The sequence below is a fragment of the Bidens hawaiensis genome, unplaced genomic scaffold (assembly GCF_021521415.1).
Source record: "Bidens hawaiensis isolate Kalapana, Puna unplaced genomic scaffold, B.hawaiensis_p1.1 tig00008945_1, whole genome shotgun sequence".
NCBI classification, from domain to species: domain Eukaryota; kingdom Viridiplantae; phylum Streptophyta; class Magnoliopsida; order Asterales; family Asteraceae; genus Bidens; species Bidens hawaiensis.
The window spans coordinates 930,701-946,932 of NW_027491649.1; the positions used below are offsets into that span (position 1 = coordinate 930,701).

The 16,232-nt window shown below is 37.9% G+C and overlaps 1 protein-coding gene across 1 annotated transcript in view; it reads left to right on the forward strand.

The window, feature by feature from the left end:
* LOC143530391 (very-long-chain (3R)-3-hydroxyacyl-CoA dehydratase PASTICCINO 2-like) overlaps positions 1-13,476 on the forward strand; it is a 265,235-nt gene extending 251,759 nt beyond the window's left edge. Inside the window, exons 2-10 of the mRNA XM_077025938.1 lie at positions 11,478-11,569; positions 11,651-11,762; positions 12,240-12,258; positions 12,348-12,436; positions 12,519-12,572; positions 12,659-12,729; positions 12,818-12,899; positions 12,988-13,084; positions 13,180-13,476. Coding sequence (XP_076882053.1) covers positions 11,499-11,569; positions 11,651-11,762; positions 12,240-12,258; positions 12,348-12,436; positions 12,519-12,572; positions 12,659-12,729; positions 12,818-12,899; positions 12,988-13,084; positions 13,180-13,250 — 666 coding nt within the window. The 5' untranslated portion in view covers positions 11,478-11,498 and the 3' untranslated portion in view covers positions 13,251-13,476. The remainder of the gene's footprint in view (positions 1-11,477; positions 11,570-11,650; positions 11,763-12,239; positions 12,259-12,347; positions 12,437-12,518; positions 12,573-12,658; positions 12,730-12,817; positions 12,900-12,987; positions 13,085-13,179) is intronic.
* Positions 13,477-16,232: the final 2,756 nt, after the last annotated feature.

Genomic DNA, 16,232 nt, shown 5'->3' on the forward strand with positions numbered 1-16,232 from the left:
GTTAAATCATAAAAGAAAGAGATCGGATCAGAGAAACGGGTACCTGGGTCGGGTCGGATCGGGGCAGATGTCACATTGAAGGCCTTCTCCTTTTCCGCAGCCACTGCGGTAAGCTTTACGTTCTCCTCCCGGACAGCCCGCACCCGAGCTACTTCTTGAAGGCGAGCTGCTTTTAACTTGTCGTTTTCACGACAAAGCAGCTCGACGCGCGGCTGCATCCGGGCCAGGAGAACCCGAAGCTCATTGGTTAGCCTACCCTCCTGGTAGCTAGCCATGGCTTCCCCCAACGCACCACTGGGAGCTGCGTGACGAGCCCACTCCACGCACTCCACAGGTGTGCGAAGGGTTGTTCCTCGGCGGATGTTCCATCGTGGAACATACACTTCATTGGAATCCGACACTGCAAAAAACATAAAGCAGTTAGGAAAAGATGATAAAAATATGAAAAGGGCCAAAAGAACCCTACGCACCTGTAGGGTCAACAACAGGCCGATAGCCGCCGAACCCATCACCTGAATCCAAGGGAAATCCATCCAAGAGGTCAGGCAGATGGGAAGGAGGCAGAGGTTGGCGATAAGCCCCATGCATACCTGAAGGATCGGCCGTCGTTGCCGATGACGGAGGCATGGTAAAAGCCGCCGCGGTCGCCGCTGCGGAATCCGCAGCAAAAGTAACCGCCGGCTCAGTGAAAGATGCGGTAAAAATGGCACTGACAGCCGGCGGTGATGTCATCACAGCTGGAACAGTCGGCTCAACGGAGTGAGCAACTGAACCAGCAGAAGCAGGCGCAGGCGCAGCCGCCTGGGTCGTCGCCTCAGGTAGGCTGACCAAGCCTACCGTCATGGGCGGAGGGGTACTCCTCTGCGCTCCACCCTGGAATGCGTCAACATCCACGCCTGCACAAAGAAGAAGTATTAATGATGGAAAGCTATGAAGTTAAAAATAAAGTTTGTACTTACGGGTTTTCTTGAGCCTAAAAGTGCGGACAGGCGGGGATGAACCCGATGGAGCCAGCCTCTTCACGCCACTCACCATTGTCATCCTGGGCTCTCCGGAGGTGACAGTCGTCGCAGCCTCCGGAGCGGTGGTCTTATCACCACCGGGGTTCCCCGCCACCTCCTCGCTCTCGGCCTCTGAGTCAGACCGAGGCACCGGATCGGCAGTGGAGGCCACCTTCTCCTTCCCCTTCCCGCCGGCAGCCTTCTTCTTCCGCACCAACGGAGGACCATCTGCGGATTCCTCATCAGAACATAAGATTAGAGGAATTCCAGCAGAGGTTTCAACATTGAGGGGTCGATGGTTGAATAGCGCCTTACCTGGCCGCCTGGCGCTCAGGATCTCGTGGCCTAGCGGGTAGACCTCCACGAACCGATCCGCCGTCTGTTCAAGGATGGGCAACTCGTTCTCGTCTAGAGCGCGAGTACCCATCCGAGCGGGACTGTCAGCCTCCCGCGGATACAGGAGCGACTGTAAGTCGTTCCCCTCTGAAATAAACAGGAAAGAAGTTAGAAGAGATTCTAAATCAACAAAAAGAAACAGAGCATACCGTAAGGAACAGAGTTCGAATCGTATTCAAGGACGATTGGGATCTTTTGCGCATCCGCATCCTTCCACACCCGGCTCATCCCGAGCATCACCATCCCGGACTCCGCAAACCGGTAAACCGGAGATTGGACTCGGGATATCTTCGAGAACCATTCCGCCTCCTGGTAGTTGGAGGCGTGAAGGCTGGGAAGTGCTTGCCCATTCTTGAATTTCATGGCAAGGGGGATGGCGCGAGCGGAGATGTAGAAGAACTCCCGCTTCCACGAGCGAAGACTGCGCTCGGTTGCGCAAATCTTCAAACCCTTAATCCGGGTTATCAGCGTATACCACCCCTGGATGCACCACCAAGAGTAGGAGGTCATCAGGCGGTCGACATAGGGCTCAATGCCCAGAATCCGGCACACCCACTCGAAGTGGCGAATCTTGGCGATCGCCATCGGGTGCACCTCGGTCAGGTGTACACCGTGCCTCTCCAGGACACGGTACACAAACTTTGTCAACGGAAACCTAAGATTCCCATAGACAAAGAATGCAGCATATACCCCGATCTTGCCTCTAGGGGCATCATACACCGTCTGATGGGGTTCAGGAAACTCAGGCTCGAGAGACTCGAGCATGAACTTCCTGACGATGTACTGATACAGATCGACAGGCAGAGCACACTGGCACTCGCCAGCAGTACTCTTGTCATCGGCGAACACTCCAGCCTCCTGGGCTGTAGCTTCGAGATCGTGAGAAGACATCTTGCAGATGAAAGAAGAAAACGATTTCAAGAGAATGCTCGACTGAAAAGGTGAGTATTCGCCGGAAATCGTTTTGAAGATGAAGAGAAAAGTGAAAGTGTGGATTACAAAGAACCCCCTCCCCCTTTATATACTAATCGCAATTAATGCGATGAATTTAATGCGGAAGAGAGAGAAATCGAAGGTGCAATGAAACTATGACACGTGGCAAAAAGCAAGCTGGCAACAGCTGTTGAAAGGACGCGTACCATTAATTTCGCGGCCACGCGCCCGAAAAATCGCGCCCACGCGCCTGAAAAGGCGTCTGGAATGACCATGTACTGTCACGTCACCATAACTTCCTGCACGTCCTGACACAGTCAGAAGAAACCGTCGCACGACGTTTCAGAGGTTTGGACTGTTCTTATCCTTTCACCAACTCTTCGAATTTCAAAAAAAATTCAAAAAGATTCAAAAGTAAGCGGGAAAATACCCCTTACCTTGGCAACCAAGTAACCATAAGACGGGTGCGGGTACAGTGTTAAGGCAAAACCCTTCACATACTTAGCACCTGCAGGGAATTGAAGCCAAGAATACCTCGGCAACCAAGTAACTATAAGACGGGTGCGGGTACAGTGTTAAGGCAAAACCCTTCACATACCTAGCACCCGCAGGGAATTGACGCCAGGAATACCTTGGCAACCAAGTAACCATAAGACGGGTGCGGGTACAGTGTTAAGGCAAAACCCTTCACATACCTAGCACCCGCAGGGAATTGACGCCAGGAATACCTTGGAAGTAAAGTAACCGTAAGACGAGCGCGGGTACAGTGTCAAGGCAAAACCCTTAACATACCTAGCGCTCCGCAGGGAATTGAAACCAAGAAGGATCTTCTGGGCAATGCTTGCGGAAACGGAAATAACATCCCCACATAGCGGGAACGTCGAGAACTACATTGTTTGAAGCTCCAGGATGGAATTGGTGGTTTTAACATAATTGATCACTATGTTCAAAACTACCAAAACCTCATGGAGAATCCACACAAGTGGGACTCAACGCTCCTGACTTGCGAGGAGGTTACAGACCTACCCGCATCATACCCAAAGATCAAGCAGGAAAGTCGGGAATTTCTGCAAGTGACAAGGACTTCCGCGGGAAGAATCCCCATGGAAAACCTTAAAACTAAACCCTTTTCAAAACCCTTTGCTTAAGTCCAAAAGTTCACCTCACTTTATTAAACATTCATGAGAAGAACATTGGACTGGGGGGACTTGAAGAGGTAGGTCCCAGCAGAGCCCAGTTGGACCCGCAAGACTCACCTTGAAGAGGGACGTCTGCGCAGAAACCAACTGGATCCGCAGGACCCACCATGCTCAGAGACGTGACGTCCTTACGCGCAGTACGCAAGCTGTTCCCGCAGGAAATGCCTCCCAATGGTGAAGTACACTGCCTGTTCCCGCAGCTTCGGATACAAGCCATCACCCGCGCAGCAAGGCTACACGCACAAGGCACTTAGCTCTCAATCACTCAGTTGTCACCTGAAGGAATGAGCAAAGCCGGGAACAATCCCGCACAAAGGCGGGAGGGGGAATACTCCCGCCCAAATAAGCCAGTCCGTACGATACGGGAAGATCTTCTGTACTGTACCTGACGAGGTATGGGCAAAAGATCTGACTAAAGATACGACAGCTTATTGACAACAGTATGACGAGCAGCATGCTCTTGTACTGTATGTCACTATTAGCCGCTGCCTACTCACCAACTCCTGTCATACCACGTGCATAGCCGGCAGTTGGTGGAAAAAGGAATAGTACACAGCAGGCCTGGTCACTATCAGCCGCTGCCTACCCACCAACTACCAGCAGGGCACGTGCGTAGGCCACAGTTGGTAGAACAGGAATACTATTCAGCCGGCCACACCTCCTTGGAAACCTACCTTCGGCTATAAATACCCCAAATGGTATGATCATCTTATCTTATCACATTATCATCATATTATACCTGATATCTGCTCTAGCAATCTCTTAATATACATTTATATTCAAGAGTAATCTAGTCTGATTCTCACGCCGGAGGGTGGTCACAAGGAGGAACCCCCCCTTCTCAGTGACGAGCTCACGGTGTCTGTTTTGCAGGTTATCAGAAGAACCATCTTTGCCGGGACTAACCCCTCGTAGGAAACATCTATCTAACCCCCAGATTATCCGTAATCTGCCCGGGGTCCGGTTAGTGTTTCTTCAGTTAGGGTTTTGGAATTTGGTAGGATAATGTTAGCGCCACTTTAATTTTTAATTTTTTTGGGAACTAGCCACCCTTTATTTCACACAGTACTTATATTTTATTTTTTCTTTTATAAATACAATGCAAATCAAGAATGAATACATGGTTTATTATTTTGAAATCAAGCAGGGCTTATCTTTTTATTTTTTTAAATATCTTGCTACATATAGCACCAAACTTTAAGATTTTTGGAATGTATAATCCAAATTTGTACGTTTAAAATCATATTAATATGTATAAATCATATTTCTTTTTAAAATATCTTGCTTATTTATTACTAATATCATATCTAATATAACATAAATAAAATTTTCAATTTTTAAAATCATTAAAACTCTATCCATAATTATGAATTTTAAACACGAATATCTCAAGAAAGTTTAAATTAAAAAATACGTTACTAGAAACTCGGGTAATTAGGGATGAGCATAAATCGGGTAAAACTCGCGAGACCAGAACCGATTAAATCCAATTATTTACAATAAGGCCGGTTTTTGGATCCTGAGAATAACACTAAACGAGTTCGGCTCGGGCGTCTAACATGTTTGCTCACCCCAAGTCATAGAGTTTATATAGTTAGATAATGTGGGTCAAATCCAAAAACGGGTGTCCGTGTCTTGCACCATTTTTTTTAGAATTCTCAATTTATTTATTTTTTAAAAGAAAATGTATATTATTATTATGGTTGTTGTTGCTATAATACCAACAATATAAATATCATGTATATTGTCAGAAAGGTAGTGATTACATCGAAACAGAAGGTAATCGAGCAGCAAGTTGCTTCGCTACCCATTTTGAATTGCCAAACCCCCCCCCCCCTATCGCTTGTGGGGCGGTGTTATAGCCCAATATCGTCCAAAAAACCCCAATGTCACCCACTACACACAACCTTATGTAGTTTGTTATTTTGTAGTAGTAAATCCAATTCGGGCCCATTTCGTGCATTCTCATGATTCGATAATCAGTCCTATTGTAAATAATTAACCAGGTCTAATTGGTTTAGGTCACGCCCGACCCTATAATGGCATTCGTATTGCAAGTAACCAGGTCTGATATCTTTAATCTATTTACGTCTTAGATTGTTTACGGCATCTTTACATATTTTCTAATTGTCCACCGCCTCTTTTTTTCACATAGTATTTCTATTATCTATTTTTTTATAAAACATATCTTTCTACATGATAAAGCATCAAATGTTAAGATTTCATTTTTATTAAATTTGGAATGTATAATCCAAACTTTATGTATTTAAAAGCATTAAAAGCCTATCCATAATTTTGAATTTTGAACATGGAAATATAAGTATATGAATTTTTAAACCCTTTAAAATTTTTTAAATTCCCTTAATTTTATAGTTTTATTTGTTTCTTCAAGTTTACAGAATACCAGATGTTTGTTACATGTTTATTATATATCAGTTCAAATTTATTTATTAGAAAAAATTACTACAAATTACAAGTGTATTATGGTTAACTAAAACCTAGAGCTTTAGACGCGGTTTATACCAAAAACGCGGCTAAAAAATGAGCCCCATATCATTTGACTCGGTTTTGTAGCTTTAGACGCGGTTTTTTTACAAAGTAGATTTTTGTGATATCATGAAACCTTTTTTTGATGCGGTTTTGGGTGTCAACCACGTCAAAAAAGAAAACACAGCCGTGTCTAAAGCTCGTTTTTCTACTAGTGATTGTAAGTCAAACTAAAAAAACAATCACTAAATATTAACAAACTTTCATATATTTGTAAAACTTTAATCAAACTAAAATAATTATCAACAAATAGTAATTAATATTCAAATATGTTTTATTTGCATCACTTAATTTTAAAAACATTTAAAAATTAATAAAAGAAAAGTCATATAAGATTGTAAGATATAATGATTGGGGAAAAACTTTAGACAAAAAAATAAGTGACTTTAGTAATGTACTCGGAAAACTTGGTTACAGTTATATAAATTGCCTTATAAACATATTCAGTTTTGTTTAATAAAGTTTGATCTTCATTGTTTCTAATTATCTCAATGATTGACAATCAAACATACTAGTTTCATTGGGTTATATACTTCAAGTTATATATACATGGTCATGATCATGTACAAAGTGAATTTAACATGTAAATTTACGAAGCAAAGGAGAAAACAAGCAATGCTATCGATTGTGTTCCTCTTTCGATACGCACAATAATTCTCATAAGTATTTGATCTCTCACCGGCACACAATAATTCTCATCGGTATCGACTATACTAAAACCATTTAGTAATAAATAAAAACTTTTAATGTACAAGAAAATTAATTATACTTTGTTATAACTTTAATTGTGTAGCTAACAATGAGTTAACATGATTTATATTATGTACGACTGTATGCATGTAAATTGTTGTTTGTTTTATGTTAAGATTTTAATAACCCAGTCAACCAATAAAAAGAATATGAATGATAATTCGGTAGAGCAAGAAGACAGGCTGAAAATGAGAATTTTGATTTATTGTGTTTTTATTAATTTTATTTAGCTCATAACTAAATTTTACAAGTGTTGGTTGGAATTGAAGATGTTGCTACAAACTAGAAATTTAGAAGCAAGATGGCCAATGAAACATTTTGGACTTTTGGTTGCAACTAGCCAACTACTTTTCAACGAAAAAATCATATGTCGGCAATAACAACTATAGTAGATACTTTGGGCCACCTCAATTTCCCTTTTCATAATAATATGACAATTTGATGTTGAAAGTTCGACACCTATATCACCTTTGTTTAAAATCAGAAAAATGTTAGCGTCACCTATTTCGCTGCCACTATTAATTAATATCTCATAAAGTAACTCTTTGCATTTCTATATTTCGAGGCTACTAAGTAGGATGCAAACCTTGACCCTTACATTCTATTAATCAAAATTATAATTTAGATTATTGGAATATTAACATTCAACTTTTGTTAACAAAATAATATTTCAATCCGTTAACTATTATGCTATATATTTCTCGTTCAAAAACAATTAATATAACCTAATTATGAAGAAAAGTTACTATAACATAAAACTAATTATCATTTTCATGCTTGGAGTTGTGATGGGGATCCTTCGGGTCAATCCTCAATACGGTTTGTTATAAGAAATTTTGAAAAAGATATGTTGTTTTGGATGCATACCTTCATGATTGGATAAAGTGGTTTCTGATAAAAGTTAATTCTTTTGTTGGAGCAACTCTTAACAAAATTCCTACAAAAGTTGCACTAATCAAAAGAAACGTTTTGATAGGAAATTTGAATCGTTTTATATGCGACGTTGGGAGGGAGTCTTTGGAACGAATTCTTATATCGGGTAGCACTGCAAATGCAGTTTGAAGTGTTATAAATTCGTGGTGCATAAGAGATAACTTATTGACTTGTTGGCGTGTTTAATAAAAGATCTATTGTAATGAATAAAGCTCGGTCACCCGGGCTAACTCAATAACAAAATAAATGTTATATTCCTTTTTCTATTATCAGGAATGGAGCATAGAGAGAACCGTTAATCAGGGCATCATCTCGGCTACGTTTTAGGTCTTATAAAAGGCTAGAGAAAAAAATTTCAACAAACTTTTCAGCAACATGATATCGAGTATGGATAAAAGGCTAGAGAAAAACAATTTCTTATGTTTACGCAATGGTTGTACTAGGTTGATTGATGTAACTTCTTAAATTCATTTTCATCATGAGTTTGTAATTTGTATCTTTTGCCATTATATCTATGTAGGTCTTGAAGAGTGAACCTAATATCTACCGGGGATAGGCCTTAAAAGTCGGGTTTTTTTTTTCTTTTTTTTGTTTTTTATTTTAATTCTTTTTGTTGTCGTTTTATTTTATTTTATATATATTTAGTTTTTGTTTTGCTTTTGTATTCGGAATTTAAAAATAATAATTTTTTTTTATTTTTTTTATTTTAAACCTAGTTTCGGGTAAAAACCGTGTAAAATTCGAACTTCTCTTTTTAACGAGCTAGTCACTGTTCAAATCACTAAAAATATTTTCTAACCTTTTTAACTTATGTTTTATTTTATATTATTTAAATTTATAAGTTTATGGTGCGTTGGAACCAAACTTGGTTTAATACCAAGATCGGGCCGATTTACACTCGCTTAAACCGGAGTTTGGGACTTTAATTAATAAAAATTATCAAACTTGTTTAAGCTACTGATTTTATTAAAGTAATTCATATATTAAAATATTAAGGTAAGTTAGGTTTGGATTTGGTACTTTATCAAGTCCCAAACCACCTAAACCGAACAAATATTTAAAAGTCAGATCTTGATGCTTACATTAGCGGGATCGTGCACACTTTTTGAAGACCTATCCCAGCGAGTCAAAGGACTTTGAAGCACCAAAGTCAAACCGGAAGTTGAAGATCTTGAAAGAAATCACTAATAGAACACTAATTCACGAAATTTTGGGATGAAGACTGAGTTTGCAGTAGGGTTTATGTTTTTTTTTTGATAATTTAGTTTAAATAATATAGTCCAGAAATTCGTTTATTGGTTGCAACAATCATTATAATAAAAATAAGTTATTATAGTACAAAATTAGATTGATTTCTTGTTCCAATAAACGAATACAAAAACGGTAGAACGAATACAAATCTAAATTAAAATCCCGAGTCGGGTAAACATAAACGAATACAAATACGAAAAATCTGAGATGTTACAACGACGGTAGAACGACGACGAAGATGATGCTGGGGATAGGCCGACCACACGCAGACGAGACGACGACACAAGTGGTGCTACAATTTAGATTGATTTTTACAATTGTGGGTTTTTTTCTACCAATTGGGGCTCTCCCTTCACCACCCCCATGTAGATGGTCTACATGGTTCATAACTACTCCTCTTACTACAGGGCGCTTACCTAGCCAACGCTTAGATCCGGCTCTACCCAAACTTTTCTGGTTCATCCCGACATTCCCCACTTGTTTGTTTTTGTACGAACTCGTTTCAATGGGTTTAATATGTATATATACATATACTTTTATTTATGTTGTTTCGTTGCAATTTTAAAATCAAGCCAATTAAGTATAACCGATTATTGAAAACAAAAATATTAAAAAAATTTATTTTTTTAAATTACTAATACAAAAGCAAATACAAACAAAATAAAACAAAAAGCAACAAAAAGACAAAAAAAAAAACAACAAAAGAAAAACAAGAAACAGACAAAAAAATAACAACTCTTGAGGCATATCCCCAGTGAATAGACCTATCCCTGACGGTCGACGAACAGGTTGTTGAACGTTTTTAATTTTCTTGGTGTCCCAGGACCCCATATAAAAGACTCATTTTTCTAAAAGATTTGGTAATTGTGTCCTAACGCACAAAACATGAAAATAACAACTATTTTGATTGTCATTTTTAACTTGACTAATATTGGGCTCTCATGTTGATCCGAATTCCGAACGACTTCCGTACCTTTTTATTTTGGCGGATCACATCCGGGATAAAGAAAGAGTAAAAGTTAAAATGAAAAATGTCAAATCTCATCAAGTTTCTTCTAAATTATAATAAAAAAAATAAATAATTTTTGATCAAAACTAGAATAAAAAGAAATGAATATCTTTTTAAAGTCGACCCACAACCCACCTACAACCCATTTAACCCATTAATGCAACTTTCCAGCCCATTTATGACCCGTTTACAACTTAATTGCAAACTATTTACAAACCGTCCATTTGACTTGTTTAGTTAAATGGGTTATAGTGTTATACGTAGGGATTGCAAATGAACTTGAACCCGGTTGGCAAACCCAAAACTCGAAACCTTTGGGACTGAAAATGGTAACGGGTCAAAAGTCATCCATGGAACAATCATAACTTTATACACATGAACTATAAGTATATGAAATAAACTCAAGTAACGAGATATATATTTGTGTATGAGACTAAGTATGAGATTTGTTTTAAAAATGTTAATGGTATGAGATTAGACAATATAGTTGTTAAACATAAAATTATATAAAAACTAGAAAGGTAAGAAAATGGGTATTAAAAATCCTAACAAATATTTTTTAACAAACAAATAGGCATACCCGATATAACCCGGAACCGGTATTTTTTAACCCGAGTTTTTAATACCCAAACCCGTACCTATCCGTAGGGTACAAATAAGGTATGCATTTCGGCACTAAAACATTAACCGAACCCGAACCGGCTCCATACCCGGAACCGGGTTTCGAATACCCGAAATCGGGTATTTCAAATACCCGATCTGTGCTCGAAAAATACCTTAAAAATACTCCAAAAAAATGCAGCATGTTAAAAAAATCCAATCTATACCCGACCCTTTTTTCAGGGATAGATTGAATTTTTTAAAACGTTGCACATTTTTAGGGTATTCTAAAATTGGGTATGTTGAGAATAGGATATTCAAAATACATGATTTTAAAATCGGGTATTTGCTTAACTTTGCATTGAAAATAGAGTATTCAAATACCCGATTTTAGAATACCCGGTTTTATATTCGATCCGAACCCAATACATAGGGTATGGTTTTTAGAGGCAATACCTGGACCCGACCCGAATATTACCAATACCCAATTTTCTGATATCCGGTCATACCTGAAACCGGGTATTTGAATAACCCGATTTGTGCACCTCTAGATACCCAATCCTGATGTGATGAGTAACTTACCCTACATTTATGTATTAAACCGGTATGATATACTTTTTACAACCATCCCCACCCAATCTATATTAATAGAAAATCATAATCATAATCATAATCATAATCATAATCATAATCATAATCATAATCATAATAAATAAAATATATGTAGGACTACTGGACTTAAAACCCAATGTTGGGTGCATCTACTCACCTAAATCAATTTAATGACATTTCATTTCGTTTCAATTTCCACATACATCTTCTCACCATTTAATACCCATTTGCTTCATTGTGCATCTGGATCTCACTTCCGGCTAAACAATGGCAGGGTTTTTATCTCTTCTCCGGCGAGTCTATCTCACCACTTACAACTGGGTTGTCTTCGCCGGATGGTAACTTCAAATTCCCATTAATAACCCTTCTTTCACTTCATATCTAATCTTAATCTTTCACTCTGTTTTCTGTTGTTTCAGGTTTCAAGTATTGTTCTTGACCTTCAAAACGCTAAAGGAATCTGGGTATGAACATGTTTACAGTAACGTTGAGAAACCCCTTTTATTTGCTCAATCTGCTGCCTTTTTAGAGGTACTGCAATACCCTTGTTTGATTCAAGATTTATCTTTTTTTAAATTGTTTCTATTGTGGGAAATCTTGAAATTTGAAAGATGGGAAAGTATGTGTTTTTGCTTTCCAGTTACAGAACAGTTATAAAAAAGTATTGGTTAATTGTTATTTGATTTGATTTAGGGTTAGAGTTTATTTCATATACTTGCTAGGCGCTAGTCGGGCGGTGGGGTAGGGACTAACAATTAATCGGATTGGAATCTATATGTAGTTTTTGAAATATGCCAAATTTTGTATATAGTTTTTTCAATTTGGACCAAATAGCGATTAGTCGGCAACTAATCGGTGGGTAGGACTAGCGATTAATTGGAGCCTAGGTGGGATTTACAACCATGCATATGCTTATGGTTCATGTGTGCATAAAGTTATAATTTTTCCAAGGATGAATTTGACCCGTTATCGTTTTCGTTCTGTGTCTTTTGCTTACCCTTGGAACAGATTCTACATGGTATCATAGGTGAGTTTCTATACCGTTGATAACCGTATTTTTTATTTGTTTTTCATGAACGCGTGTTTCTTATTTGATATTGTTTTTGTCATCAAAAGGTTTGGTTAGATCGCCCGTTTCAGCAACACTACCGCAAATAAGTTCAAGATTGTATCTGGTGTGGGGAATTCTGTATAGTTTTCCTGAGGTTGGTATTCTTACATTGTTATTTTTTATTTATTGTTTCGGTTCTAAATACGGTTATTGACGATAAAGATGGACGGTTACAGGTTCAAAAACATCCTCTTATCAGCTCTTTGGTCATCAGCTGGGGTATCACTGAGGTAAGTCTTGGATAGTTGTTAATTATTTAATTTATTAATGCGAATTAAACGTTTTTTAAAGATATGTTTTTGGGTTTGATGATTAGACTATCCGGTACTCTTTCTTTGGAACAAAGGAGGCATTCGGTTATACTCCATACTGGCTGTTATGGCTCAGGTTTGACCTTGATGCATTGACCGTTCGAGATATATTATATATTTATGATGGTCATATTATTTTTAATCTGTTTCTGTTACATATGCAGGTATAGCACTTTCTTGGTGTTGTATCCAACTGGTATTTCTAGTGAAATTGGTATGATTTATAGCGCGTTACCTTATATGAAGGTAACAAGTCTACATCCCTACTTTTATGAACCTATATATGCATATATATTTGGTGTTTCCTCTTAAATAAAGATTTTTGTTTGTTCAGGAATCCGGATTGTATTCTGTAAGGATGCCAAACAAATGGAACTTTTCATTTGATTATTTTTATTGCGCGATCGTTGTGCTTGCAATTTATTTACCAGGTAAGGTTATTAGTTATGACATGTATGATCAATGTATAAGTTTGTTAACGGACTAACGGTATCTTTTATAAATTAAATGAACAATTTTTTTACAGGGATTCCGCACTTGTATGGATACATGCTTGGACAAAGAAAGAAGGCTCTGAAGAAACCGAAAAAGGGGTAATGTTTGAAGTTTGTCGCCGATAAATTAAAATTTTGTATGGCTACATGTTGTTTGTTGGTGTATCTTTGTGTTTTAGTATGTTTTTGTGTTTTAAAGTTTGAAGCCTAAATTATTTTGTTACACACAGCCCATAGATGGAATGCTATCAATGCTTGGGAAAAGAAATATTGGTTTGGTGATAAAGTGTACCTTTATGGCTTTACCAATAAAATCATTTACTTCATCATCTTCTTGTTCGTGTTTGGATGAGATTCATATAAAGCAAATATGTAATTGATATATCTGTTTACCAAAGATAAAGAAGAGTGTAAATGTGATAAATAAACGGGTTAGGACTCAGGGTTGATAAATTGGTTCTGTTCAGTGTTAAGTTGTGAATAAATAAATCAAGTCTTCAATTAGAAAATAAAAGCTTTGTAAGTGCCTACCTTATTAACATCAAATCAGTAAAACGTTGTGTACAATTGTTAAATGAACAAAACATTGTGTAAAGCAAACATGTCACTTTCGACCTGAGAAAACGTGAACTCGAACTATAGTAATCCGGGTCTGTTCATGGTTCTGTATTTTGGGTTTCGGACCATCCGAATATTATTAACGCTTTAAAACATAAAAACATGTTCATTGTATATGTAACATTAAATAAATTTTTTTAATATAGCATTAGAAATGAAGGAACAAACAAAGGACTGATGAAGACGTATATCGGTATATGTTGGAATAATTTATTTTTCTTTTTAATTTTATTTATGTTGATTTATTATTTGGTTGAAGATAATTTATTTGTTGTTTTACCTAGTAACATTTTACATTTTTTTTAATCAAATAATCGAACCTAGTGACAGATGATGTAAAGTAAGTTTCTTCCGTCACTCTGCTTTACCAACAAAAAGTTGAGTCCGTTACCTTATTTTGTTATTTCTATGGCGAATCCTAGTCAGCAACAAAAAGCCATGGATCCTTGAACTCGTTCCCTTTGTTGTAGTTGTTCTCATAGCCGCTCATGTACTCGCTTTGGTACGTATCTTCTCTTTCACTTATAAGTATAACCATCACGCCTTACTAATCGTTTTGTGTTGATAGGATATACAGATTAGCCACAGAGAAGCTTCCAGGACGAAGAAAGAAGCACTAGAGTAATACAATCTTTATGTTGGATGCACAGTAGGTGTTCGTCAAAGAACTCTTGTCCATTTCACAGTTGCTATTTTTGCTGGTCAAATGAATGGTGTTAAATATATATTTATTGTTTGACAATGATGGTTATTAGCTTACTTATCATGTATAGAGATGTTTAATAGCATATAATAGTCTTGATTATGGTTTTATTTAATATTTATAAGTATATCTGGTAAATAGATCTAAGTAGGCCGATCCTGGGGTAACGGGTTTAGACTAAAATTAGTCTCATTTATAAGTCGTTGTTAAATCAACTGATTAACTGATATCTAAGAGAGCCTGTTCAACTTACATGTGAAGCATTTAAACACTATGCCTAATTGTAATAGTTTGAAGTAGCTTTGTGTATAGCTTTAATTCGGGTACCATCTGGATCTGGGTGAGTTTATCAGCTCTATTTAATTCAGCATCAAAATGCATACAGACTTGGGAGCCATAATGATTTGGATACAGACTCAAGTCAAATGAGTTGACTTAAAGGCAAAGGGGACATTTATATGGTTTTGAGAAGCTCTTCATAATATGAAAAGACTGCTTAATTTGCTAACTAAATCTCCAGATTTGAAAGGTTTATTACTCTTTACTTAGATAGTTGGATGGTCTTTGTTCCAGAGTGGATAAGTTTGTTGGGGGCATTTTTACTTTGGTGTGCGTGTTGTGGGGTTGTACCATTCTCCGCATTGGGTGGGGATTCAAACCGTGTGTGTTTGGTGTGCGTTGGGGTAGTGGATGGGTGTATGGGAGGTAGAAAGCGATTATAATATTATATGGTGATTTGGGACTGACTTGATCAAACAAATTAAAACACTAGCGGATTTGGAGGGTGGTTTTATATTGATGCGGTCGAATCATCACATATTTTTTACTAAAAACAAGGGAGAATGGTTGGTGCATGATACAAAGTCAGTCTGGTTGTCCAAGGGTGACTACAAAAGAACATGGTTTTATATCTATTTGTGAGATGGCTCTAGTGGTTGAAGGTCTTTACGATTTGAAAGTTGCAGAAGGTTTTTTGAGCTCCATTTATTTGTGCTTGACAGGGGTTGTTTCTTTGGTTCTATTGTTGGGTGTATGTGCGTGCACTGGTTTCTTCATTAGATGTTGTCTTGTTTGTACTCTGTTGTCTGACTAGACTCCTTAGTTTTATGGTATTTCCTTTGACCTTTCAAAGGGAAAAGGTTAATGATTTTGATAAACAGACACCTGAAAATTGAAGACGGTAAAATCTTTTAAATCGCAAACACATACACGACTGATACTGTTCAAAAGCTGGCAAATGAGACAGAGACGCATGGGCTAGAAAATGACCCAACTTAAAAATGACATAACTTGGGTATAAGCAACGAACTAATGCTTCTCAACAGGCCGAATCATGTGACAAGCAGACATAGTCGGGTTTCCCAACTGTAGAGACAAAATCCCATCATCTGATCATCTTGATCCCTTTTTTAGACTCTTAAAATTGAGAAAAATTGGATAAGAGTCTAAGAAAGGAATCAATATGATCAAATACAAGGCACTAAATCAGGAACACCAACGATGCAAAGCATCTCGATTGACCTTTTGAGTTTTGATACATGATCCACCTTTTTGGAGGTAAGGAAGAGTCAAGGAGTATGATCAACGTCGGGCACCAATTATTGAGTCGGGTCAGATGAAGATCAGCTGATCAGACCACCTACCCGTTCACATCAGAGCTAAATCTTAGCAAGTTGCATTACCGTTCCCAATCACAACCATACTGCTCACATGGTTCCACCACTGTGGACCATACACATTCAGTTATCAACAACTACAAGCATG